Raw genomic sequence first — 27,499 nt, forward strand, 5'->3', positions numbered from 1 at the left:
CTGCAATGTTTGTGAAAAATGTCTGCAGGTTTGGACGTGCCAGTTTTCCAGGGAAGTATCCCCTTCAACAACATCAGACAGCGGGAAGGTTTGAAGTGCCCAAATTTGGCTGTTAATCAAATTTTTAATTTAGTTCTCATTTATACTGGGAGTGAGTAGCTTGTTTTGAATATATTCTGTTTTGCTTCGTGCTCGAATTTCGGATTGTACTTATCCAGATTTGAACCGATAACCGATGTCAATTAGATTTCGTATCTGCGGCCACAGTTACTGGTTCGTCATTTAAGACCGGTCATCGAATTTTTCGACTCCGGAGGACCTTTCCTCGTACATTAATCACTAAGTCGCTCCAATGTGAAATGAGTTTCACAACTTCCGTTATTCAGTTTTATCCCATAAAGATCTACATGGGCAACCACTGACCCATGGTTGCATCAACATCCGGTGGATATTTTCCTTACAGTTTCTTCGGAAAAGCTGTTTGGTTGTCAGCTTGAACTGAGCGAGTAACCGCATCAAGTATGCCAGACGCTATTACTCCAGTTCAAGACGGACCGGAAAAATGGAGCGAGATTTTCCAACCCCAGATTGAGCGTGATATCTTTTATCTGTTTGTTCCTAGGTAAACTCTGGAATTTGAAACTTGCAATAAGATTCCTCATCATTTGTGTTGTAAATATATCAGGTATATATCACTTAGCATGCTCTACCATGACCCTAGCTGAGTGCAGTAATTCTCTACTGTGTTTCGGCACCTACTTTTAAAAAACTGGCCCTAAAATATGGTCGTGCGAACTTATTTTTCCCCCTTGTGTTGTGCGGACAGCTTGGAAACTTTGTTGAGGTGACCGAACTGTCAGACAGCGCGTTTTTAGTTAGTCCACTGCCTAAATTTGGGCAAATCTGTCATCTGGGGTTGGTCTAGTTTGTTTGACATTAATCATTTCCAGGTACAATTGCTCGAAACTGGCACACGTGGTTAACATTTCAGCATCACCCGTTCAACTAGAGCTATGTCTGGTTGCTCCAGAGTGACTCACAATATCTCTCCCACGAGTCATTCCGTAGTCACGGGCTGTATTTGCTGACAACTGCGGGAATGTAGACACCTCCGGGTCTGTTGGTCTGCGAAAAAATTCCTGTTGACAGCCGACGAAATTAGCCGTGACATTTGAAGCGTGCGCAAGTAAAGCATCCCGACACATAAAATTACACTGGCATGAATTCTGTGGGGATATTCATAACGGATGAATCGGCAATTTATCGACATTGAGTTCCACGTAGTACAAGCTTGTCCATAGTGAATGAAATAACGAGCGCTTAAATATGCTGGGATTAATTCACCTCACTTTTCAGACTGACTTTAGCTTATCCCTTTCAACGTAATGTAGGTGCTCAAATGCACAGCGGGACTCTGACTGCTGTTGCCCATATTCCGGGGAGAGTTCATGTACTAACGATTAGGCTATGTTTCCTCGGTCTGGTTACCTTATCTGTGTTTGAGCAACATTTAGAAAATTACGAGGTTTTGGGCTGGCGTCCTGAGGGGCCTTTTAGCTATAAGATTGTGCTAAGACCACTGCCGCATATTTTTGTTAGTATCTAAGGCAGAGTCTAGTCCAGAGGATGTCTCCGTCGACAACACAGTTAAGGAACAAGTTAATCAGTCCTTCTGGTGTCACATGGTTTCTGGAATTCTTCGCAAATAAAGCTGTCTTCTAATGAATACCGGTTTTATTGGTATTTCATGTGTTTTTCAGTATTTCGATTTCCATCTAGCTTCAAACTAGCTATTATCACCCATTCCATTTTCAGGCGTGCACCATCAATGAATGCGCAAAGATGTTGGCCTAAGGAAGAACATGAAGAACAAATCCTTTTGGTCACATTTATATTGAGATCAGTACGCCAAGAAGATGGAACATACGGCCGCCTGATATTGCTTCAGATGTGGGGATATGTCAATGAGAGAGCTAAAACAGGTCTATCCAATCTTTTCCGTCCAACACACGGACCTCTTAGTGTACTTCATCAGTGAGCTTTCACACAAATCTATTTCTCAGCTGCAGAACAATACTTGACAGTACCGACTACTTTGCTACCCCTCTTTTCATACGTAATACGTCAACAGTAGCATTTATAAACATATGATCAACCACGAAGGATTCCTGTTATGGTTGATACGCCACGATACGTTGCACTTCATTGAACATTTTGGAAAAGTGTGAACTGCAAAATGTGTTGGTTGTAGGATGGACGAAAAGTTCAGAAAGGTTCTGAAGTGCTTACCGGAAGGTGTTACTGGTTTTCGAGGAGTCAGGGATGGACTCACATGGCTTGATCCATCCTTCGTAATCCTCCAGGTCTTAGGAACCATTCTGGTCGATTAGATGTGGTGATTTTGAGCTGTGGGAAAATAAAGATGCCGATCCTAGTATAAACTTAGATTGATGCCACATCCCTAATTAACGAGTGCGCTATACGAGGATGCATTGTGAGTAGCTTCAATAGAAATAAGTTTGAGAATTCCCCAAATATGTGACAAAAATCGCATGCTGAGCGAGATGCTATCAGAGCCAGGTCTGCGGGGGGAATTCATGCGCGTCACTGAAAAGACCTAATATCAACTGGCTGTTTTTTTACTTTTAATATCAATGGTAGAAATGAACCGTAATCAGTAAGTTATCGTCGCGATACATATGAACCACAAAAACAGTTCATGTTCCCTTTATGCAAATATGCTATCTATGGGTGAGCTTGTTTTTACCCTCAGCATGATGCTGCACCTGAGCAGGAAAGTGAAAATGCGTAGGAGATAATAGACAAATATTTTTGTTTCTGGTGATATCCTGCCGTTATTAGCTAGATCCAGCTATGGTGAGTGCAATCTCTACGGCATGTATTCGAAGGAATACATAAAAACATGCCAATATTTTCATGCATTGTCTTCTCTAGAGGGCAAATAACTGCACTACATAGCTACATTAGTCGTCCCTGGAGATTTGTGGGATAGAAAGAGCGATTTTTAGGTGGCCCCAACCACCGGGCATAGAGCAGTCGATTTGTTTAGTAAGAAAAAGTTTTTTCCAAGTCATCAAGTTATGAAACGCATACAATTCAACTGTATTTTCTTCCTATACACATCCAGTGTTTTACTTTTGTTGTACTGCTGTGCAGCTGACTGAACAAACAACAGACAACAGATGTTCTTGTGCTCACTTTCTGAAACCAGCTTGATAATGTCAATTGGTATTCTCCCCCCTCTATATACACATTTAATCTGATGTAGAATAGTGAGAGACTACAGTATTTTTGTCCATGACAAGGAGTCTATCAAGTAGTTTGAAAGGTGAAATTATTCAATCGGTATTTTTATGAATGAACAGGCAGTCTCTCATTGTTATAAAGTGAATTTTCACAACATGATGTGTCACAAATAACTGTGGGTAGGAGAATTTAAAGGGTACAGCACCTGAGCACCTAAGCAATACTTTTCATTCCAGACAACCCAGTGGTTAAGGAGCAAGCTTGCAATGCTACTCCGGCTTCTTATTTGCTGTTACCTGAATTTTGTTCACCTGCGTTATCTCGCTTCTCGAGCTTTCTTTGAGCATCATCATAACCGTGTACTGAGTGTGTGCCAACGCTCAAACGTCTTTCCCCAATTCAATTACCGTACTGAAAAGGGGTTGGTGATTGTTCAGTCTCCACATCATTACTCATTGATGCGCCAGTTGAGTCCTTAAGGATCTTGACTGCATCACATCAAACGGAGAGACGACTTTTATGTAGGATGACAACAAGTGGTTGGTTGTTTTTTTTACTTGATTGCCGTGCTGTTTGTAAGCAGCCTTACCTATCCTAACTGACTGGAAAACTTCATTTACTCAGTTTACTGATGTGTCTGTTAGGATGACTGATCATTGAAGCGATGTTGTGTATTTCTATGTGTGCTATAAAATATACCTATTCCTCAAACACGGGCCTTGGATAAACTACTTCGTCGAGTCCAACGAGTTTTGCCTGAGAAGAGCCTGAAGGTTCTTTGGAAAGGCGAAATAAGCAAGCATGAGTTTAAGAGACCGTTGGCAGCTGGAAGTATCCCATTCCACCAATTCAGAAGAATAGAAACAATACATTTTTATAACAATTTGTCTATTGCGTAGGAGCAAAACAATACTAACATTTCCCTTTTTGGTGTCTAGCTACCATGACACCCAAAGAAAGCAAGGGACCGAGATTATTTCAGTTTGCCAAAGCCTACACAGGAGTTGGGTTCTAACAAGGAACCACTCTCTCCGTAGGTTTGTACACTAACCACTCAGCTTTCTCAAGCTCGAGTATGTGTACTGCGAATAATACTCTCTCCATTATGGATATCCCTCAAATATGATCAAATTAGTTTTGTCATCTAGATTCGTTTCGGAATAGGAATCCTGAACAGTCTAAGTTAAGTTGGGATAAAACTGTACCACCAAAGTAGGGATTCTTTTCTGCTGATCGTAACATTTTTCGAAATAATGTTCATATGTAACGGGGTCGCTAGTTCTTGCTTATCTGAAGGGATGAACTAGTTGCAACCGGTAGCATCTGCAACAAAGTTTAACGACTTTCAAATCTTACTCGAGAAAGCCATTTGGAAGTTATTTCATCATTTACCTCTCATCAATTAATGATATCTGAGAAAGAGGGGCCTTTTGTACCAATAGGCAAAGTGTTATTGTGGCATTTAAAGTCTTTGCTGGAGGCGAGATGGTTCAGTAGTTATAGTGCGAATTTACTGACCGGATGGTCCATGGTTTGAACTCAACCTCTGTTTCTCGGCTTCCCTTGTCCAGGCATGGGCAACCTGGCAGTATTCCACCCTCGTGCTTCCTTCTGATGGTATGACAGTTAAACACCGAAAGAGTGCTACAGCTAAGCGATATATACAAAAAAGACTTTGTGTCGCTATGAGTAAAACTACTTCAAAATAGCTTTATGATCTCCATATTCAAAAGCTGCGAACCGGTAAGCAATTAGATATACTCAGCTTGGCCTTGTTCATTAAGTATTCTAGGGTGCAGACGATGGCACTGTACTTTACAATATCAGAAGAACCTAATAAAATCTAATTTTTCTCATTTTCGGTGGTGTTGTAAAACAGTTTGTTCCAGTGGAAGTTCTTTATGACCAGAATGGGTTAAACGGTGGCCACAAGGACTCGGACGTAGGTTCACTGTGTTAGAACTTCTGTTGTAGCAGCGTTAATTACAGCTTTGTTTTACTGAGTGTGTCAGTATCTACAAATCTATGAAAATTAGGAGACCGAAAGCAGTAGTGGGCTGCGAAGAGCAAGAATGCAATGAAGGAAACCTAAACACAAACAGAATAAAACTGGTACAAATTTCAAACGTTTTCCCTCGGATCAAAGATCAATGATCGAAGAAAAAAGTGGGTTTTGTTTGCAAATAACGTTAAATAGTAGTATAACGACATTCTAATGTATGGTCAGACGAGCAACAGGACCTGCTTGCGCCTCCTTTGTATATGGAGTTTCGTATGCCAATAGATTATCTTAACTATGGTATGCCTAGCTTCGATTTCGTCCTATCGTATAATATATATATATATATCGGGTTGAAACGAGATATCGAAAAGGTCAGCCTGCGTCGTGCTTCATGACCTTATGGGTGTTCTAGTTCACTGGAACTTGTACATTTTTATTTACCGGAAACTATTGTATATTCATACACATGGACCTTCATACTGGACGGTAGCTGCCCTGAAGCAGTAAACTGCTGCCACCACGTTTGAGGCCCTTCTTCCAAAGTACAAAATACTAACACTGGCAGGTCTGATAAGTGGCGTATATGGACAGAGCAACAGAATGCAGCATTACAAACGATTTCCCCACACCAACATGAAAAGCATTGGAACAAACAATGGTCACCGACGTCAATCAACGAGCCACCCCTACATTTCCTTTGAAGGCATATTCGGAGAAACGCTGAAAAACAATCAACAAAGTGCCTCTGATACTCGAGAAAGAGGTTTGTTGAAGCTCACATCGTATTAGATGTTCTACTGCTTTATGCCGTCGTTCTTGTGACTGACAGCTTTGAAGCGAATCAAGCTCCTATATTTCCCAAAGCACTTAAAATTGAAACTGGTGATGAATATGAAGCTTCCTGAAGCCACAGCCGATTTGCACATTTTTGTCCAATACAGATTCGCAACAGATCATTCCTGTCCCCTTTGTCATTCACGAAGCGGTGTAACCATCAGTCACTTATCATTGTGTATTTATTAGGCGGAAAAATGTAGGATGGTATCCAGACAGCCAAATTGTTTTAACTCGCCAAAATTGGGTACCATCTATATAATCCAATCAGCACTTGAAATTTCAGCGCCAGGCAGTCTTAAGAATTTTCGTACTAAACTATACTTTGCTTGTAAAAGCTCATAAAGTGTGTAGTTAATTGGTGAGCTACCGATGCAAACTGATTCGATAACTTCTCAAATCTTCGACAACGCTCACGCAAATTTGTTGTTCCACTTGAGATTAAAGGAGGCTGGTTTGTCGATATCCGCTCTTCACAATAGGTTCTGCAAACTAATAATGAGCTTTGTGTGATTTCCTGGGCAGTAGTCAAAGGTAATGTGACAGACTTTAGCGCCTACACGTCTTTTGTTACTTATGATGGCTGGCCTCCACTTTTTCTTGTTCGCTGAGTAGCCAAGTCCTTTCTAGTTATATTGATTCAAGTGCTTGTTCTTGTTCGACGATTTATTCTCACTGCGCTAGTGTATAGGAGTGACAGCTTTGAAAGCTCTTCAAATTGCTCTTAATACCAAGCGGAGAAGTAGATAGCTGGCGACAAGTAATAGGTTGGGGATTTCTTCCTAACACTAAATTGAGCTGCAAAGCAGGACACCCTTAAAACTATTTGACAGAAGCTTGTGAACTCACTCTACACGTTGGATCAACTGAACGAGAGTTTTCCAATAAACATTATCCTGAATCTTTTATGCACAGGATAAGAAACAACACCGACATTTGAATTCTGTCGTACAGGGTCCACAAACTTAAACGAGATGCTCATACTGAGAGATCTATACTGTTCCTCACATAATATCCCTAGGCCGCCGTCTACTAACATACAGTTGGATGTGACCTACGTGTTTTTTTTGCTTTGATAAACGTTTCCAGCGATTAAACACAGAAACCATGTCAAACCAGCTAACGCCTACCGTCAATCACTCTGAATGTTGCCTCAAATTTGAGTTTTCATTTAGCTTCATGCCATAAAATGACATGAAACCGAAACGGTATAAAGCAAAACACGGTTCCATGCACTGTCCAGCAGGCGAATTGCCGGAGCTCGGATCAATAAGAACTCTGAAGAGTTTTGAAGTTTCCGTACAGAATTCGATGTGAACAAAGTCGAACGGATGGGTGGTTGCATTGAACATTTAGTTCGGTTGGATTCTGATGAAATGAGACGAGGTTGATACACTGAAGTTCAGTTATCACCCGTGTGACGGCGGTAGTCAGCTTGGCATCCCGTCCGATTTTGTACTTCTCATTATTCCAATCCTGCAAAAAAGTTACCTGCGGTGTCCGAAACTTCCAGCAACACATTCTGATACGTTGGTGTTTTGTTCTTTGCTCGTAGTCTAACCAAACCCTCATTAGATTTATTCTAGATCTGAATTGATCTGCACAGACAGCTCTGGTTAAACCCCTAGTTAAACTTTCTAGAACGTTGTAGCTTTTGCGGCCTTTCAGCTTCCAACTCTGCTCATATTCACATGCAGACTAAACAAGCTCATAGGTAAACATACTCTCCTTTCCAGCAAACATTTGTCCTGTTCACCATGTCTCCGCTTCTCACATACCTATAACCCATCAGTATTTTTATTATCATCAGCACTAAGACCGGTTGTTTACATAAAACCGACCGGTAGTCTGTTGGATCTGTGGCGCATCGAATGCGGTGACCGGATTTTGTTGGGTTATGGAACAAATACACGTAGCTAGCCCTTCGGCGGAAACAAACACACTGTCTGGAATGGTCAAATTTTGCCCAGTCCTAAATATCATTTGTCGGCTTGGCAAACAGTGCACCAATAAGCTCACTAATAAAATCCTATCCAATTTCTTAGCATTAGACTGAGACCAAATCCTATCCGTGGGCTTTATATCAATTCGACAGCATTATCCGTCATTTTTTAACCCATTTAGTCAGATCTTGCCACGTATGTGAAAACCATTCACATATATAAGGACTGGTAATACCAATTTCGGAGATTACGAGATAAATTTAGGATACCTAATCGGTGTTGACCAGTTCCAGATGGTTACGTTTGATTCCTGCGGAACCTGGAGTGGCAGTACAGCAAATGACTTAAATAGGCATGTGAAAAACTACAGCCCGTTATATTCTGTGCCAGCCCACTTTTTAGCCGGCAGAATGCATTCACCAGTTGAGTTGCATCATATCCTGTGGAAACATCTTGTAGGATAAAATAGACCGAGTAAGAGTGAGTAATATCCTCATTGAAGGACGAGTCTGCCGCACTCAAGTGGAGAAATTACACAATGACTACCCATTGCTGTCATCCTGATCAACAACATTCTTTCAGTGGAGTTTCCAAATGGCAATCCACATTCAGTATAGTCTGAAACATGTTTCTCGTGTCCGACACTTTTGTGTCTTGAATTGCATGTTAAATGAGCCCTCGAGAAACATTAATCCGAAAGGGGACCACTCGTTTTGATAGACCAGACGAATGACCGTTACTTAAGACCAGATGTACTCTCAGCCCACTCAGCACCATGAAGCTGAAGAAGTATGCTCTCAATATTTTCCTACCCCGTATAAAGCTTGGAAAGAAAAGACTGGAGCACTGTTATTTCTTTAAGCAATCATGAGGTCTGGAATCCTGATCATTCAGTGGAACTTGGTGTCGTTGCCCCCGCTTTAACAGGACCATCTATAGAGCCCAGACGAAAAGATTACAAATCCAAACACAGCCTTATAGAGTATGGCTTTATAACCATGATGTTTTGACTGTCGTGAAGAATTTTTTCATTAGGGGGGCTCGCAGCCAAGCATTTTCACCGTTCTAGGTGGCCTGTTGTAGAACTGAGTGGCTTTTTACGGTAGCATGAGTCTTCATTTCATCCTGCGGCTAGTGTTGTTGAATTTTTCTGGAGGCTATCGCAACATTACATCGAAGCATGCATTCTCTGGCTCATATCGCTTTCCACCTTGTGTCTGGAAAACAACGATTTCAATTCAGTGGAAAAAGCAAATGAGCTACTTCTTCAACGTTGACAACATGTAGCTTCCATAATTCCTCACTGACAAAATGCTTTTAGGACACTCAGCCAATCTGGTCTAAATACGAGGCTATCATCCTTCAGTGTGCCTCACCCAAGTTCTGCACATAAGGGGATATGCCAACTTCTTAATGAGCGCAACAAGTGAGAATTCCAACAGACACACACAAAAAGCTCCGTAACACAGCAGTCATTTTTTCGGCTTTCACATCACGCTGGTACGCCCGAAGCGATCCAAGATTAGCGCATCCACTTTTCCTCCACATAGACAGTACTTTTCGATTATCATTGCTATGTAGGAAATACGCTGCTTTCCTATTTAGGCATGTGCGACATCCATGGATGTATTAACCATCTAGTTAGTTGAATAACTTAAGTTTGACATCTGGAGAATTTGAGGCAGGCACCAGAGAATAAAATTGATAAGCTCGATCTACAAACTCACAAGTTGCGGAAAAATTCGGCCATCATTATTAGTACGATGGAGAATGTGCATCACCTACATTACCACATCCACCTTTTGTTTCATCCGGGATAGAACTCAAGTTCTTTGCATTTGACTGCCCTGTCCTGGTTTGTCAATCAAAATGACGCGCTGCAATTTGGAACTGAAAACCACACTAGCCCTTCAGGACAAATTAAAGCAGTCGGTGCGGCTACCTTTAACTCCTGTTTTGTTTCACCCAAAAGTCGTGCCAATGCGGGTCACTGAGCAAAGGCATATCAGGACCTCAGAACCAAGAGTAGCAGAAAATGCTGACATCAAACGCACTGATAAATGATTTAAATCCATTTGTCGTTATTTTCTTCAAAATCACACAACGATTTTTCGTGCTCCAGCCGGAGTCTCATTTCAGAGTCGCCACCAGCAAGTGGAATGACATTGAACACAAGTGGCCTCCTCGTCTACCTTACTCATCAACCAGAAAATTTAGTCTGTCGACTTCATTGTGATCGTGTCTATGTGTCTGACGGCCAAGCGAACAATCATGGCAGCTTAAGCTTGAAGTTAACTGCGTCGACCTATTCACACCTGGTTTTATGTGTGCTACATAGCTGAGCAAATGAGCAAGCTCACTTAAAATCAGATAGTGTCCCCCGCACTTCCCGTCCTTATCTGATTGTTTCGCAGTCCACCGTCAACTGAACTTCTGTCGCTCTTTTTCGACAAGTCGCGAGTTAGATGACTGATATCATTATGATCAAACTCTTGCGTATGTATTAATCCTCATGCTTTTCAAAAAGTTCAGTTCAGTACAGCAGTAACCGATGAAAAAGGGTGCTCTCTGTGAAGACGGGGGACGCAGCTACAGCAGTGTTGTGCAACCACAACTAAACGAATGCAGTGAACTGGACATTACCATTACGTGAAGGCTTGTTTACCTCCTCAGCCCACTGAGCTACACTTACGCAGTTTCTCACACCCGACTGGTTAGCAGCTGGAGATCCGACCGAAAAACAATCTCCTGGAGGTTGGAATTTGTGGGAGACCTGTTCTTGAAATGCTGTATGCCTCAGCAATTCCCGCGAAATGGTGCTACTTGAGACCAGGCTCCTGAACCAGAGGCTATGGTATAGGACCTCAGTCGGGCTTCTGACCAGGTGTGGACGCCCGTCAATGATCCCATCCGCGTACAACCATGTTTCCTAATCAACCGTCGCCTTGGATCATCAACCGGGTTTTCTCACTTGCCTCAAATGACAGACATATGACATGGTAGACGAATGGAAGGACCAACTAGTAGAGTGTACAGGCGGATGTATCAACCGGTGATCGTCTAAACTGCTGATTAAAATCTTGCCTCACCAAACATGTCGCCTAGTGTAAAAGTTTATTTTTGTGCCGTGCAAACCCATTTCGTCCAACAAACCCAAGACAAATATCGGTTATACCACTGTGATGAATAGCTAGCTTGGTAATTCCGGTGGCTAGAAGTCACTTGTGAAATGCAGGGTAAGGCTCTCCGGAAAAAACCTTCCGGAAAGCTGTCCCTAAATTCCACTTGTTGTGAAATTTTGTCTTGCCGGCTGAGAAGACGTTGTCAACAACAACACTTGGTTATTTTTTGCTCAGGCAGCAGACAGTAATTGTCAGAGATCACCCGACAAGACCTGAACATAACCTCTGAACTTACCTACAGGTATAGGGTGTGCAAGGACGTGTAAATACACCAGACATCAAATGACACCTCGGTTCGGACAAGTCAGGCAGATCAAATAATCCGCTACCGTTCACCATCGACTGAGTTGCGAGACCTAACAAGTGGTTTGATCTGGCCTTGCAATTTCTTTCCTGTCAATGACCAACCTACCGACTACCTACTTACGTCGATTCAGTTTCATTAAGCAAAACCGTTTAAGTCACCCACTCGAGTTACAACTTAATTGGTTTGTTTTTCCGCCTGGATGTCAAGATTCAGGCGCCTTTCTCAATCATCCGTCATAACAATACCTGGATAAAATGATACAACCGGCTAAAAACACACCTAGATGACTTTGTATTAACAAACAGGTCACGTAAAGGCACTGATCCAGCTTTTGCCGATCAACCACGGTTCCTAAATAACTCCGGTTGAGTGACAGTATCCTATTTTTGACCCTAGGTTTTACCGTCCAAACTGCATTTACCTAAGTAATGTTTGGGACTGGATTTTTCGGAGGCCAGCTGAACTTCAGAGGTCGCATAACTTTGCTTTATGGGTCATGCAGCCGCATTCCACTCGCCTCTACAGTCAATGATAGTCTGGATTGTACCAACCGTGATCTGTTCAGAATTACCCGGTATAAGACATCGAAGGCTTGCTCCGATGTTCGGATATTCTAGCATTGATAACTCGATTCGTGTTACCTATATCTTCCCACCGACGCGCTTCTGTAGCTGAATGTGAATTCGGAAGTAGATGGGTTTAGGCAACATCGAATACTTTTTCTGGTCCCTTTAGTGGAATAACTGTAATTGTATCAGAATGAGTCAGCGGTCACAATCATCCACTCATTTAGGTAGAAAAACGTGCATCAGATGTCCCCACTTGTGGTTTGTTGGGTTGCTAGATGTTACGCTTACGTGCGCTGCACGCAACATTTAATTGTAGCAAGACAAATCAATAAAAATCAGGTTTTCAGAGTAGTTTGTGAGCAAGCCATAGCTTTCTTGGTTTCTTATTCTTGGGTTCTCTGGTTCAACATCTAGCCCACAAAACTAGCTATAGAGACAAGCCAAGGCGCTTGATCAATCAGATGTGAGCATTCTGATTGATTACAGGGATGTGCGTTGGTGATAACAGTCCTGACTGAAACATGTGATCCAGACGCACAAATCTGGGAAGGAGAGCTGCCGTTATCTTCAGTAATGACGGGTTATCAACAAGTCTACCAATCGGATTGAATCAAATCACACAATGTTTGGTAAGCTAATCCCTCTTCAGTACCTTTGTATCACTCTCCTGTTTCTTCGACCAGGTTACACCTAAAACGTTGTGATCTGTCAAAAAGTCTACCATAACGATAGTCATAGGAATCATTGTTTGATGAGTGACCAAAAATCAATAACAGAGCAGTCTGGACTGCAGAGGGCACTTTTTGAATTCAGGTAGCGTGCAAATTTATTTCAGCTAAACAGCAGCACTAACACTAAAATTTCAGCCTGAATTATACTCCCACCTGGTTTTATGTTTCATATCGTGTGGGTTCATGGCCTGAAAGTCTGTCATTGTAAACCCACCAACTGGTCCCGGTGACTTTTCCCCATTCTATTGAGCCACTGACCCCCCTAGTCATCTAGTTTTCGCAGCGGTTTAAGCCCCAACAAGTGTAAAACCCTGACATGCTTCACTTTTACTTACACTGAAAGGCAAAGCCACCTTTTACCAAGCAAGATGCCAGCTTTTCTACCGCGAATAACTGAATATTTTCTAGCAAGTCACTTAGAGTGATATTGTCGGGATGGAGAATTGCTGACGGAAATACTGGTACAGGCAGTTGAAGCAGACGGTTAGTTTGAATACGCAAAGAATATCCGAACAAAATTGTCACTAGTTCTATACATTATAAGCATCCATTTTTGAGTCCCCTTCAGCTGAAATTGCATCCGAAACCTGTCAGTGTGTTTAGCTATTTACGTGGTACAGAGCGACTAGGTCTTTAGTCTAGTTTTTTAGACCATGTCTTTAATCAGTTCAGTAATTTGACCACATATAAAGATGGCCAAAATAAGATGAACTGATGAATTCATAGGGTTCAAACCAAAGAGTCTAGCACATGTCTCTGGTAATATCAGCATAAAAAGATATCATTCCGGATTGGAGGAGCGTGTTTCGGGTTTTATTTTGCAGATGCCACCTAGTTTTCTATGCGTTTTAGAATTTCCTCTAGTTAAGTCTTTGAAAGTTTAAAGTTTATTTTTCATATGCCATAAAAAAGGTCTAAGAACTTATTTGCCGTGTCCGATTTATTGCTTACTTTTATTGTTATGGCGCCATTTAGTCTCAGTTTTACTCGTCCCACTTACCTGATTCGAACGCAACACAGCATTTAATATTTCCATTGTGGCTAACTTGTTCACCAGCGTCCTTTTGGATCCATGGCAGAAAAGCGACCCAAATCCAGTTGCCCAAAACTAGACGAGGTTACCGGATATAATGTATTTTGGACAAGATTTTGTATTGTATTTGGCTAACTCACTTCTTCTGCTGTTGACCAAGAGTGATCTCGTTTTGTTCAACCGTTCAACCATTTTTTCACGGAGAAATCTAATACAACAGGATTCTTCATTTGCAGCGTACAAAAATAAAACAGGTTTTGCATGGTTTCTTGGATTAGGCTGGAATTACATTGGTGTGAAGCCACCAATAGGCTACAAGTGACCGTTCACTGACACCAGCACACACCACCGACCAAGCGATTGTCAAGGATTTGAACTCATTAGTAGCGGTGCCTGGTATGGCCTATGGACGAATTGAAAAACATGTTTGGAACAACGAACAACTGGACGCAAACAGCACTAGGTATACCACGACGTCAAATACTCACATTCTCACAAGAAAACTAGGTCTGTAAGGTAAACTGACATCATACCGCTGAATGAAAGGAAGTCTTCAATGCGGAGTTATTAGTTAGGGACCAGCAACTGAACAGTTACATTGGACAGAGAAGCGAGACTCTCATATGCATGGTGTTTTATAAAGAAATGCGTATGCGTCTTCTTCTCGAACCCGTCTTCCTGAACTTTCCTGTATACTCACTGACAATCGCTCAAACGTAAATGAATGCTACAAAACAATTCCAAAAATTCTATAATAAATCACTAGACGCAAAACGGATTTACGATAAATCACATACTACTCGCATGTCTCATCAGTAGCATCCACCGTTACACAACGAGGTCTTATGTGTGGAAGATCATGATCATGAATTTCAAAATGTTTTGGAAAACGAAATTTATGCGGTGAGAAATATAATGATTCGTGGCTAGCTGGGTCAGCTAGCCCATGTGAGGACCATGGAACCGGATCGCATTTCCAATTACACACTCCGGAGAGAAGCACTCGAATGTCTCTAAGTGAGGGATGTCCCATTATCTGAGTTTTTTGTGACTATTTGTCCGGATAGGCAGCAACAGCCAATGTGTTTACATTAAGCTTATTTATTAGCATCAAGTGAGAATATATCAGAAATGAATTTGCGTCTTTCCAACCCTCCAGAAGAGACACTTCATTCTTTGTGACTTTTGAAATGCTGCTATTTAGAACATACGTTCAGTAACAAACCAATGTCACACAGAATTTGTTTTGCTAGGTTTAGTGTATGAGTGAATTTCGTTGGAAAATTCATTGGGGGTGAACACTCAGATAGATGATCCCAACATCCGACGGTCCTGACGAAGAGTCTGACATTTACTAAGCGTAGGCAGGGTGTTTCTGCAGGACACAGCACTTCTTCTAAATGAGCATCTGTGCCATATGACCACGAGTATCGCAACAACCGTTGCCGACACTCAGAAGAGAGACACTCCCAACAGGTAGTTTACTCCCAGTGTCATTAAACAGTAGTGTGAATTCATCCATACTCTACTCACCATAAGATAAAAAACGCTAAATGACATGGCTATTTGTTTCTCTCACTTTGTTTAGGCAGTAGATATTTCTCCGGTTGATTGTATAATGTTTGTCAACTGATTTTGAATATTACACTTCAGCTATCAGAGGCTTTATGAATATGATGTAGCCCTCTTCATGCCCTCTTGTCCAGAAATTATTCTGTTTCTGGTATGGATATGGGAGAAACGTCGTTAATTTTCCTCACTTACCTTCATTCGTTAACTCTTGCTTGTTGAAAATATATTTATCTCTTTCACAGACCCTTTTTTTCTGAGCTATCTGGTGCCATTCCCTCTATTCACGAAATAATGAAGCTGAGTTAATTCTCTACAATACCACGTACTACGGAAAAGCTTTTCACCCATATACACACCAGACCTCTTTATGCATATAACTACATACACCTCTCCTTTAGGTAGAACATCAAAATAGAAGTTGTAAACATCCAACCAGATCTGCTGCGCACCTCATTAATGCTAAATTAAAATATCCACTGGATTATCTATCACAAATTTCAAAGCACCGTCATGCATTTCCTGTTGGATTTTGACTTTTTGGTTCACGAAGGTGCAGCTGATCAGGGTGTTGACCATGAAATCAACACCGTAAGTTTCTCACAGGCTCTCCAGCTGTTTTTATCTGTTCAGCTTTTACAACGTTGGTCCATACAAGGTTTTACCCCAGCACCGACTGTTCTCTGTCACCTTCTGTTCTATGTAGAAAGGCAAATGACAGATCTGCATGCAACTAATTGTGCTCATCTCGGGAAAGGAGCAGTGTGGGGGCTCAAAGACAGAGCTGGCAATTCACGATGCGCCGCTGAAACCGACTCCGCCGCCTTATTATACAGTCGCCTTAGGATAAAACGATCATCTAGGATTAGTCATGTTTTCCAGTTATACGAATATCGATTCAAGTGGGGTTGAGAAGAACAGTGACAGTACTTTCCATAGTTCCACATTAGTCTTCTATCACCTCTATCACTACCACCAGTACTATCACCTATCAATATACGGAATGACATTAACTGTCCCCAGGTGCGAAGTCACCATTGGAAGTCCATTTCTTACACTGGTACCTTGCGTAACCCAACTGCATTGTGTCTGAATCGATTCAACTGACACCAATGACAACTTCATAAGTTTCACGCCACAAGCAGTAAGTGACAATGACATGGATTATACTGGCCGGTATGCCCACTTATTCAGAGGGGAACGTGAACTTAATGATAATAATTCCCATCGTTATGTTCTCAAAAAATTTTCGGTCAGATGAAGGTGGTGTACTGTTTGTGTTTACGGGGAAAGGCCGAGGAGAGTTCCCTGACTTGAATAACAAGTTGGTTGACTAGTTACTTTAAAGTTCATATGCGCGATGAAAATGCTAGAACCGTAGACACCATGTGTCCCCTCGTGGCCAATAACACACTGATATTCTTTCACAGAATGTGCAACACACAACCTCCCTCTGAGCTACGTTTTGTTTTTGTGTCTTCAACATTTGCTGCCTACCCGAGATTTCCAGTCGTGGTCACCCGGTGTTATGTGATGTGGCCAAAAATCTCACAATTTCAGATGTGAGTGCACATTTGGGAACCTTTGTTTTGCGGCAATAAAACTGTTCTACAGATCCGAATATGCGAGCTAATTTCCACGCGTGACTAGTATCGTAATTAATAGTAAGCCCGTGAAAGGAGGTCACTATGAGGAAGAACAATTTTAGCCTCCCTGATGGTGTAACCTTTTCTCATTAAATGTGTTAGACCCAACAGCATAAAGGATCATTGGAAAACTGTGCAAGCAGTGACATTCTCCGGAATTTATTTTCTTAAACAAAGTGTCCTAGTAGTCTTCGACAGACTTTGCTGCTGGACAGTGCAACTCTCATTTGAAACACAATTTTCGATTGTTATCCGAAAACAAACTGCCTGCTTAACATGGCGGCCAAAACTTCATCGTTTGTGCCCTGTGGCTCCTTCTTATCTAGCGTTTCAAAAAACCGGAATCTTCTTTGCCTGAAATCAGTAGTAACTGGAGACGATAGCCTCCAGAACTCCGAACGGTTGCCCAAAAAACGGCGCTCGGGGCTCAGCTTGCATCCCAAGTTTAGTCACTTCCAATATTTTTTTTTTCAAAACAAACCTCACTCAACTTCTGAAGATGTATTCTGATTAGACTACGGTCGTACAATGTTGGGAAGACTAATCACTTGTTGTCTGTATGTAGGCATTTGATCACCACTGCCTTTGTAGCAGCAAATTAGTTGACCGCGGTGCGCTTGTGACAGAAAGGTGTGTTCAGGATACTGTTAATCAAAACCAGTGACTGAAGCACAAGTAATCACTAATGTGTGAATCGAGTAGCCAACACACCTACTCAATTTGGATAATGTCTATCCAGTGTGAAGGCAATTTCAACTCTAATCAAGGATTCTGGAACTAAAATTGATTAAATAATTCACTTATTTTAACGTCGTCTCTAGTAGTCGTCAGTTTGTTGGCTTATTTCTCGCACATACGTTGATCAACCGTCCAACGTTTAAAACGCTTTTATTGTAGTGTTCTATGGGAAGCGGGGTGCACAAACCCTCTTCGGGCTCAAATCGTCCCTACTGGAACAAAACTCAGGAGAGTCAATAATGGTCTCCCTCTCCAGATATTGGATAACTCGTGGGGGGCAGTTGCCTTCTTGCCTCCGAAGAAGTTTCACTTGTATAGTTGTTAAACTCATTTTGTCCATTTCTGATAAAAACACTACAAAATCAAGCGCACCCGGCTGTCGATTCAGCAAGAATTAAGGGTCCTTAGTATTTGTCAAAATGAGCTTGCAATTGAACTAAGAGTTGATAAATAAATGATAAATTCCATGACTGTTTTGGATACAACCGTTTATTTTGTGAATCTGTCAGCAGCTGACGATAATCACAGGGTTACACGGATTCTAGTGCGTCATTGTTTCCGGAGTTTTCAGCGAGTGATCACTGTTCGTTGCTGTTAGGGTGGCCATTTTATGAGAAAGCTCGGAGCGACTAAATATAGATGGGTTTGGTTCGCCAATAATTTCTAACTTCACCTGAACCAGAGAGGTGATGGCCAGAGTAGTGGAAGCATACTGATCACCTTTAGGCCGAACGTCCCTTCGGTTGCTCGACTCGTACGTTTTCATCGTGCCCGGACTTTATTTATGGCAAACAAATTCCTATTTAGTATAACGAGAGAGTTTAAGTCGTCCACCTTGTTCGGGAAGACTTTCTGAACATTAGAGGACAGAACAGGCCATGCAGAGACCATCCTGTATCCTCTCATCAACTACATTCGTGAAATAAATGATCAAAGTGAGATTGGAAAACGCGTTTGATATTGTTGAAATCAATAAGGGCAGTTTAGGTACAATGTACAGATAAAAGGTACGCCAGCACGAACAAATATATGAGCGTTACGGAGGGCTAACATTTCAGTCGGCGCCTTTCAGATGACCCCCATTCGTCTGGTGGTTCAGCCCCACCTACGGAGGACGCATCGTTCTTCAAATTTAAATGAATCGGTCCGGAAACTGTGCCATCTACCATTGCTGTGTGGGCGGAGGAACCGGGAGTCCCATCGAGCTTTCCATAACCATTGACGTTAACTTGACGTGGGTGGGAAGTAAGGTGAAACGCGGGATAAAAATGAAACAGTGGTGGAGCATTTGGTCCGCCGAGATGTTGACTAGGGTCATCTTCGCTTGGTCCGCGTCCGGAATCGGCCGATTCTACGTCCAATTCACAATGCGAGAGGCCGCAGGTAGCAACGCGGCGTGCTGGATTCTGGCCATAGTTTCCAGCGTTCGAAGTAGCAATTGAAACGAGAGGCTACAGGAGGATGTAATCATCGCAACTCACATGTAAGACACAGTTTCACTAAAGCAGCCTAGAAGGCCAAACCAATGAATGACGTAAAATAACCGCGACTAGCTAATGGCATTCATCGTTTTATGAGCGGAGATGAAGCGACAGACTAAAAACAGGAAATGCTAAGGACCAAATAGTTAAGCCAGATAATAACTTGAACCATTCGTTAGCCTTTGGATAGGGAAGGAAGTGCTAAATCGGTAAAGTCACAAAATGAAGACCGAATGTAGGTTATGCATTCAAAAAACAGGAAATGTGGGGTGCGTGGGTAGACGAAAAAGATAACGCAACATCTATAGTGTGTTACCGAAAAAACATAAGCACCACTAATTAATGTGTTCAGGTGCTGATAAGTTCGTAAACCATGTGATGCGCACGTCCTAGCGAGCTCTTCAATCTCTGTCAACGTTGGTCGAAAACGCGAACCACATCTATCGTCGGCGTTATCTCGGAAAAATTGGTCAAAACAATACATCAAAACAAAGTTGTTGTCACATGGTCGTAGATAATGGACGAGATAAAGGAATTTCACCAGATTCCAATAACTACATGATTTAACATTATTTGGCTTGGGGTGGCTCAAGATGTAGTGAGCAACCTTACTAACTTATTCAGTTAGTCAGAGGATCCACAGAAGTCAGTGCTGGACATCAAACTTTTGGGAGAAACAAACATGAACCGAAAAACCTGGTAAGGGTGACGACCCACAACATTTGTACGCGGTCTCTATAATTTACAGCACATGATAGCTGACGGCAGGAGAAATTCCGCAACCGAAACTTCCAAATCTACCTACTGATAAAAAATTAGTAGCATTATATTCCGAAAAGGAATAAAATCGATCAAATCCCATGCTCTGGATTAAGTTATACCAATCTGCAATGTTCAGGGCTGAGTCATCATATATGAAGTACAATCTTGAAGTACGATATAATTGAAACTGCTGATCAGACACGGTTAATCGAACGTAAGGTTCATTTCAGATGCAGCGTCGAACCTCCCACAAGATATGTAAAATACTTGGTGCTGGTGAGTCCTAACAACAAGTTTCCGCAGGAGCCTGGAAAACAATCGGTAAATGACATGTCAGTCGGTTCGAGGCGTTCCCAACACTTGTTGCGTGCTTTTGGCTATATCAACACAAAGTTCCGACCTGAATCTCAACCCTCTGACTTTGTCACTCTAATTAGGCCGCCGATGATCGGGAGGGCTGATGTATGCCGAAATTTCTTCCGGGCCTCAGGAGTAGGCAATCGACATCTACCGCGTATCTGACCACATTTAAACCTAGAAATCGCAGAGGAAATGGGAGTGACCAGTCCCTGTCCGGTCAAACGTTAAACTTAAATGCATCTGTGAAAAAGCAGCATAAGAAACAGGAAAGTAATCAACGCCAGTCATAAACTTGAGCGGAACACTCAGAGCGCATTACAAAAGCCCGACCGCATTACTCCTGAAAGTGCTAGTCTGTTGTCATAGTAACTATGAATGAAACATTATTCCCGTTTACGTGAGTGCCTGTGTCTCAAAAACAAGGTGAGGTAAACAGGAGAAGCACGTATAGCGTGTAGTGTGGACAATCAGCAACCAAACAGAATTTACAAACCCGTGAAATAACAAAAGAATTCAGGAAAAGGAGCATACTAACTGGTCCACAGAATGACTAGAGTGTGCTCTGCATAGCTTATTACATTTGCGTTTTGCCAAGTTCCGTACCCCAGCATAATGACACAAGTAAACCTATGCATGGGGGCAATAGTTCGTTGGAATGACTGTTTCCACTTTTAACTACCAGTTCTTGACAAAATGCAAGGTCCATAAAACAGGAACGGGCTCAAACCTTGAATTCCTCAACTGCAAGTGTATATTCCTGCTACGTAGTCCTCTCAAGTGGAGATAGGAACAATCCGTTGCGATACAGTTTCATTACAACATGAGAGAGATACAACACTCAGCGGCTGTACAAGATTATACAAAACCCAAATTTGATACAGAGCTCATCATAGTTGAGACTACGTGCAGTAAGGACGTTGTAAATATCAGGTAACGATTACGTTCCTCGTAAATCGGCTACTCAAGTCGGTGTTTTGGGTGCATAAATTTCGCTACCCACGTCCAATTAACATTACTTCAGCATACATTACTTTTTTGCCCCTTCATATCTTCACAGGTGCTATATTTCAGCTTCAGATAGAACACTGAACCCAAAATGTGACACTGTAGCACTTTTTCAATACAACAATGAGTCAGAAAAATTTATCCCTTGCATAAAACAAAAACTATGCGAGAGCTTTCCTATAATGGTTATGAAGGCACTTAACATGGATATACAGGTTCAGTGCAAAATCACCAATAACCAGCAATTTCATTCCATAGTCCATATAACTACGAACATACGACGTTTCCGTTCAATAGGATTTCCCATCAGCCACAATCTCTTTTCATCTTTCTGAACACTAATAGGTCACTAACTGGCGCTCTGTGAAATACGGAGTAACCCAAGTGATGCAAATGAGGACCATAAATTTCCCCATGTGGCCATTATCCAATCGTCTCCCTTCGGTGGGACTGGTCCGTCTTCGGTTGGTTTATCCGATGACTCACCGGCAGACGCGGGGGGGATTTTTAACGTTGTTAAGCCACAAGCGAATAAAGGAAAGGCCAACTCGTTGTTCAAGCTTTGTCTATGTAACAAAGCACGGCCAGAGGCAAAACCCTAGCTTCGTTGGACGACAGGTTCACGTTGGCAGCGAGTCGGTTCTGTCTCTCCTCAAGTATGGCTAGTCATGTCACACTGAAGATTGTCAACCGTTTGTGTATTGTGTTCCACATTGGACAGAAGAGAGATAGATACGCTTTTACATGAAACCCTCAGCAGAAATAAGTGGGAAAGGTCCAAACTGTAACTGGCAACACATATGATCATGGTTCAATTTTCCGTCGCTGGCGTGATCATACTTGGCATTCTTGATGTTCGGACTGAAGATGCATGGGGGTCAACGATATAAGCTGATGCCGCCTCAGACCATTGATGTTTTTCGACTTCTCCAATGACAAACATGCCCAAAAATAACAGTAGACACAAAACACAGGAAAACAGGAACTCAAAACTCGTAAAAGTGAATCCCCAAAATAACACGGGAACAATGTTCCTCTCGTCGGTTTCGTCAACCATCTGTGAACCATCTTCCACGGGAATGAAGCTTGTATAGGCTGAAGTCAAAACAATGACAAACTTGTGTGCTTCCCACTTTTGGCTTTCTAACCGACGACATCAGATATCACGATCATCAGCATCATCGATATCGGGTTCCAGAACCTGTCGATGAATCTTCAGTATGAAACAGCAGTACAGTACTATCGTTTATCCGCATGCACTGATCGCACTGATCACATTACGCATTATAGAAACACACTCATTAACCACGAATATAGTCACGATAGACACATGTGAAGATAGCAGAAATGAGTTAAACTGGCTTGTTTCCAATGTACACGTTGAAGAATAAGCAGAAGTCTAAACTACGGTGCTACCAGGAGGTCTGTACCACTAAGAAGTTTAGGAAATAGTAAGACCACTGCCCTTCAATATATTTATCTGCAAGCGTTCGGCTACAGTGAGTCCGTTGGTAACACAGCTCTTTGTGTGATCCAGAAGTCAGTGCGAAAATCCGGAGTAAAAAAGCAAACAGCAAGCGATATGAGCTGGTAGTCACACTTCAATGTTTCAGTGAGTGGCACAATAAGTCTTCAAAACACGGGATTCTACGTCGATACTGCAAGACGAAAAGGGCAACTAGTAGAGGTGCGTAATTTCGGACGAAAACTTTTAGGGGAAATTGTGGGCTAAAAGTTGAAGACAACCGAATAGAAACGAAAGTTTCCTAACTCCGTCATATCCGTAAGGATTTCCGTCCAGAGATGGAGTGAATCCGTGATATCCCAACTTCACATTAGGTGTTAACATACCTGGTTGAGGCCCGTTGTTAAACTCTTCACGCGTCGCCTATAGGTAATCGTTTGTCCGCCCTACGTCCTCTTCGGATAGACGGAGCTGCAGCTAACGCCACCGGACGGGCCATTAGATCAGGTGACATAGGAAGGGATAACCTAGTCGACGCAGCTATTTCGGTCATATCAGATCAAGCGGGCGAGCACTCAATTTGTAATTTAAAACCACTTGTCACAATTCAGCATCGCGGTGTGACTGCGACACATTTCTTATTTCATGAAAAATAAAGATGATCAAGGTCGAACAGCTTCTTTTGCTAGTAAACGCGTAATGGTCACGTTTCAGAAAAAATGCAGTGTTAACCGCAGTGCGGTGTTGAAAACACTACCATTTACCTCCAAAGGTGCCCGAGTTAAATAAAAACAAGGCGGACTTTAGAATTCACATTACTGACTTCTTTGACAACACAACCATCCCAAAACTGTCCGAATAGCTAGCTAAGTGAATTTGACGTTCGGTATCCCAAACTCCATGACCAGGTTTGGTCCCACAACTGCCTAGTCTTGGAGTAGTTATTTGTACGCGCCCCAGAATACCTCGTTGCACTTCGCAAACGGGTAGGACTGGAACCAAGTAGTGCACTATCACCTACAATCTTACTGGGTTCTTCGAAAGAAATTCATCGGCAAAAGAATTAGACGTTGTGGATGTGCTTCTCAGCGTGAGTTCGGTCACAGAGCGTCCTAATGTGGCTAAATGGTCGATCGATCGTTTCATGACCTGACCGAGTGACCCAACCAGCGAAAAACCGACAAAAAGCATGAAAACAACGCGGTTGGACGCAGCAGCGGTTGCGATCCCGATTAACATGGCACCACATTAAGTCCGGAATCCAGCGAAATCCACATCCACATCTCTTTATGCTCAGAAGTGATTTGACAACCATAATACATGTATTTTGAAATTCAAGCTGTAAAATTTTATGAGAAAGTTGAAGGGGGTTGGTCAACTAACAAATAATCATTCCGAGTACACATGGCATGAACGAAAAGAACATTAAGAGCTTTGAGTGTATCAATATCAATATCTGGTCCATTGTGGAAGTCGCACAAGAGACACATTATCAACTGTGAGGCGGAGGTGTGGCGGACCAGCTGTGATTTAAAGGCGCAGAGAAGTGACGAAAAAAGGGTACCTCCGGTAGCTCAGCCAGTAGAGCAACCATCTGGCAAACAGGAAGTCCGCCACTTATTCCAAAAAAAACTTCAGAATTCTAACAAACAGCATCCACAACGCTTGACGAACCATAGTGTCTAAATGAACTTCTCTGAAGGCCTGATTGAAAAGGCGATTTCGCAAATGGACACTTTAGGGCATTTATCAGAGTTAGCATGCGGTTGATCAACGAAATAAATGGGACAGGGCCGAATTTCAATGTTTCACGCCCGACAGAGGATCCTAAAAGTCAGTCGTGAACGTTACACACAACTTATGAGGAGAACCTAACTTACAACGTACAGGGTTGGCTGGCTAGGTTTCAGTTATCATCAAATACCATTACTCCGAATAGCCGAGAGGACTCCGTCGAACTAAACGATGCACCTCAGCACACCACAGGTTAGGTAGTATGCCAGCTAACGTATGTGAAGTTCTTGAATTTACGCAGGGGAAAAACCACCGAAAGGCACATTCATAACTACAATTTCTTCATTGGGAAATTTATTCTTTTAATCCTTTTAACAACGAGGAGAAGAAGAGGTGAAATACCCTAGGGCTTGATTGTTCATTAACGCATGTCAGCTAGCGATTGGTTTCATTCAGTATAGCAATTCACTGACGTATCTTATGTCACAATAGGCCAACCACTCTGACCGACATTCATAGTGTACTTAAAATACAAGTTTCATCGCATTGAAAATCTCGTGGCCATCAGCCCGTGTTTACTTATTGGATCCTGATATTTAAGAGCGGTTGTCGCTTTTCATCCTCATGACGAGGCAAATGATGAGTCGGCTCACTTCAATTTGCAAGTGGTTGGATGCGTGGACCCAGATGGAAGAACAACGTTGGGACGTGTGGCAGGTGCTGTCCCTATAAACGATTTACCCTGCTTCCAACCACCACATCACACCACGGCACACCACAACAATCACCACTGTCACCGTCTCTTCAGTGTTCTCCGCACCGCAATTCCAGTGTAACAAAAGCCTCTAGTGGGATGGTCTTTCAAGCACTTCTCATCATTCTGTCACGCGATTCAAATGAGAAACGACAGACGGATGAGCAAAGGGAGAGAATTCTGTAGGAGGGTGTACAAACAGCTGAAGTTAACGCAAATGGCACTGACTCACACGGCCACCCTGTCAGTGGATAGGAAGGTACGAATCGCGAGAGATACTAGCGGAAATCAGGTAGCAAGCCTGCTGATTTCAAGTCAACGTACCAGGGGACTACACGTCCCGTCATATTATGCCTACCATCCATCAAATTGCTTTGGTTACATAAGAACCATTCAATGAAAACCATTACATCGAAATTCCAAATCACCTCAATGCCCGGCATTTATGTTAATTAATCACATAGACCACAACGTGAGGAAATCTTGCTTAAAACTGCTAAGAACATGAGTTCGTCACAGTTTGTGTATGGTGTGCAACGAGGACAGTAAGACACCAAGGTAAGCTACGTATTCGGTTAGTCGCACAAGGAAAAACGTGGGCGGGTGTGCCCTTCGCCACGCACCGAGGCTAACCGATAAGCAGGTCGGTTGGGTGCCGCCAGCATGTAACGCACCGAGTGCATCGGAAAACACGACTAAAACATGATGCTTCTGTTGACAGACAAGTCAACCGGAACATGATACACACAAGTGCAATGCGGGTTCCCTCCACATCGACTAACGCGATGAATGCCGGAAATAAGGTTAAACGGGCAACAGAGAACAGTGCTCTTATTACACCCTGTTTCATGGACAGGTTGGTTGATTTTCCGCAAGCAATGTTGCAGGAAACAATGTGCAGTGTGACTTGTGCCGACGGTCTAGTCACGTGGTCGCGTTTCTGGTAGTGGGTAGCTAAAGCCACCGCCTAAGGAAGCACCACCGCCCAACCCATAAGAATCTTACTTCACTCCAGGTTGGGTTCATTCTATTATTCAAGCACAGTAATACACAAAAAACGAAATAATCGTTCTCACTGCGGACGCACAATTTCACCTTGAAAATTTTGTGTTTTGAACAGTTGCGTTAACTCAGGACATCACATCAGTCTTGTTGATCACATAGTACCAGATATGCGGTATCTGTGACTCCACCCACCTCCAGCTTCCAGGTTATTCCCAAAAATCAAGTCGAAGTTGAGTTTGGTCGTACGCCGTTTTTTCACTTGCCGAATCTCACTGGCCTCAAACGGCACTTGCAGGTCGGATTCCCTTGTGATTCACAACAGCTTTTAGACAGCTAACAAGTAAATTTGTTGTATTTATCGGTTCCCGATGAAGACGGTGCATTTAGGCCTTCCTCTTTGTTGAGTAGTAACTGGAAAGTCATCTGACAGTCAAACCACAGCTGAGCTGTGTGATGCCACTGATTCCAACATGCGCAGCACTGATTTGCTTGCACACTAAGCGTACACCGAGCCAGTGGGCCACGACGCAGAAGTCTTGCAAGTAAAAACTCCCTAACACAGTATCCTCTTTCCAACTTCAGTAGAGGAAGGCAATAATTGATCTTAGTAGACTACTGACTCTCTTCCTCCTGGTTTATACTCTGTCTGCTCCGCCATCCCAGTTCGTTCCGTTGGTGTCTGTACGGTTGCTTGTATTCACTGCATTCCAGCCATTCACCCATCCATCTGCATCGGTATCTCTTCTGGCATTTTCCAATGACTGAGACTGTATGTGTGGATTTTACACTTCTTATCCCTGGGACGTTTTTAGATCAAAAGATAATTCACTTGCCACTGACAATAGTACTAATGACCTTTATGACGGCATGATGCACTTTGAACCTCGTTTCTCCGAACTCCGGTAAACCTGCTATCCTGGAGTATTTAAAAAAATCTTGACTCCGCACAGTACACAGAAAGGCTCCAATGTTGGTGAATGCAGTCCTCTCTAAACATAGGTTTCTTCTTGCTCGTGATCAAATCCACAAACAGATTAGATTTTTCGTAGTTGTTTTTTCCACTTTAACCGTATCTATCCCGGCACCTGCTCCAGTCAGCATTCACTCGTCAG

General features: G+C 42.5%; 1 protein-coding gene across 1 annotated transcript in view; it reads right to left on the minus strand.

Annotated features, from left to right (window-relative positions):
• Nucleotides 1–18,783: 18,783 nt before the first annotated feature.
• Nucleotides 18,784–27,499, minus strand: part of T265_05267 (hypothetical protein) — a gene marked incomplete at both ends in the record, with an annotated part of 68,298 nt that continues 59,582 nt past the window's right edge. The window contains one exon of the mRNA XM_009170236.1: nt 18,784–19,272. Coding sequence (XP_009168500.1) covers nt 18,868–19,272 — 405 coding nt within the window. The remainder of the gene's footprint in view (nt 19,273–27,499) is intronic.

This window comes from Opisthorchis viverrini (assembly GCF_000715545.1).
Source record: "Opisthorchis viverrini unplaced genomic scaffold opera_v5_97, whole genome shotgun sequence".
Taxonomy (NCBI): Eukaryota; Metazoa; Platyhelminthes; class Trematoda; order Opisthorchiida; family Opisthorchiidae; genus Opisthorchis; species Opisthorchis viverrini.